At 40.0% G+C, this 1,559-nt stretch overlaps 1 protein-coding gene across 1 annotated transcript in view; it reads right to left on the reverse strand.

Annotated features, from left to right (window-relative positions):
• Nucleotides 1-365: 365 nt before the first annotated feature.
• LOC138002391 (uncharacterized) overlaps nucleotides 366-1,559 on the reverse strand; it is a 3,698-nt gene continuing 2,504 nt past the window's right edge. Inside the window, exons 3-4 of the mRNA XM_068848442.1 lie at nucleotides 1,144-1,282; nucleotides 366-587 (exon numbers count right to left, since the gene is read on the reverse strand). Coding sequence (XP_068704543.1) covers nucleotides 366-587; nucleotides 1,144-1,282 — 361 coding nt within the window. The remainder of the gene's footprint in view (nucleotides 588-1,143; nucleotides 1,283-1,559) is intronic.

Genomic DNA, 1,559 nt, shown 5'->3' on the forward strand with positions numbered 1-1,559 from the left:
AGGCCCAACCGGAATTTAAAATATATAACATTAAGGCATTGTGTGGACAGGGCCAACTGCTTGTCAACTTTGTTTCTTTACCAATCACAGTATTGACATTATATGATTGTTATTGTTTATGTTACTGTGGTATCTAAGATGGGACCATTCATTCTTTGAAGTTGAGATGCTTACGTAAATTGAGTACATGGTTGATATACAGAAAAGATATTTTTAACTAAAGAAATAGCAGTTCTAATACAAGAAGTTAATAAAACCGTTACCTTTTACTGCAAACGGCCTATTTTTTTTTCGGGAGGAGGAGTGTGGGGGGAGGGGCCTGGTATGATGTTGGTGAGGCATAGATAGAAGGAAAATGTGTGTTATCATAAGGCCACATGTGCCATGATGAAGGATAAAACCTCCATGTAGATGTCAATGCCATGACAGTCACTTGGCCTTAATGGATCTATTGCAGTACACATCCTTCGGTAATGAATTTGCTCCAATGGGTTTAACGTACTTGGAACTTCAACAACACTTGTGTCATCGCCATGGTCATCTGGAAATGGACCATCTATGTGGATTCGATACTCTTGAATTTCATCCTTAAAGCAGTACAAAACAACAAATATTGAGTTGTGCTGACACCTAGGTTGGGGTTGGGGTTAGGGCAACTAACATCAATAGAAATTTCTCACACGGGACAGCTCTACTAAAAACCTATAATAGTACTTATTGTATGAATGTGAGCCTGAATGTACCTCTGTTCTTGGCTCGTACATCTCTCTAGCTGCAGTTGACTCTGTCCCCTTCAGTCTCAACAGGCCAAGAATGTACAACTGCATAGGCGATCTGTTTCCAACAGTGCGGATTCTATGCCTCACACAGCCCCCTTTCCAGATATTCAAATGGCGGTTTATTCTTGGTAAATATACAAAGTGAAAAAAAAAAAATTGAACTGGTTTGTCGGGTCAAGGAAGTCACTGCCACCTGAAAAGGTGGTAATGTATATACAGAACTCCTTCAAAGACATCTCTCCAAAGCCTTTCAATCCGTTGGTTCTGTACACTGCGTCCAACTTCCTCTACCCGGACCTCTATCTGGATGTTGAAGCATAAACATGGAAACTCCAACGTTTTCACCTCCTTTGTCCAATCTAACCCTGGATAGAAGTCCATACTCGTGAACGGCCTGTCGAAATAAATTTAGGACTGTATCAGAGGAATTGCTTGTGTTAGCCTTGAGATATAGAGGGATTCTGGTGTAACCATCCACTCCTCCATGAATGACAATTCTCCATCTGAAAAATTAAAATTACCACATTCTTAATTTGCTAACACTTCCAGAGTTTCATCCTTTTAAGTCATTGTATGGTTCGGGGAAAAATGTCCTGATGTTGGGGTTAATATTTGTCTAATGACTGGGGACAAGTTATCCAGGCCTACTCTCACAAGGTCCTCTTCAGAAGTTTAATTTAGTTTATTTGTGAAATTTTCAATGCGATGGTTTGTGTAAAGGTAAGCACCCAAGGGTTCACATGTGTGACTTGAGCTCATTTCAAACTTTGTGATACTACC

This window comes from Montipora foliosa, chromosome 5 (assembly GCF_036669935.1).
Source record: "Montipora foliosa isolate CH-2021 chromosome 5, ASM3666993v2, whole genome shotgun sequence".
Classification (NCBI taxonomy): domain Eukaryota; kingdom Metazoa; phylum Cnidaria; class Anthozoa; order Scleractinia; family Acroporidae; genus Montipora; species Montipora foliosa.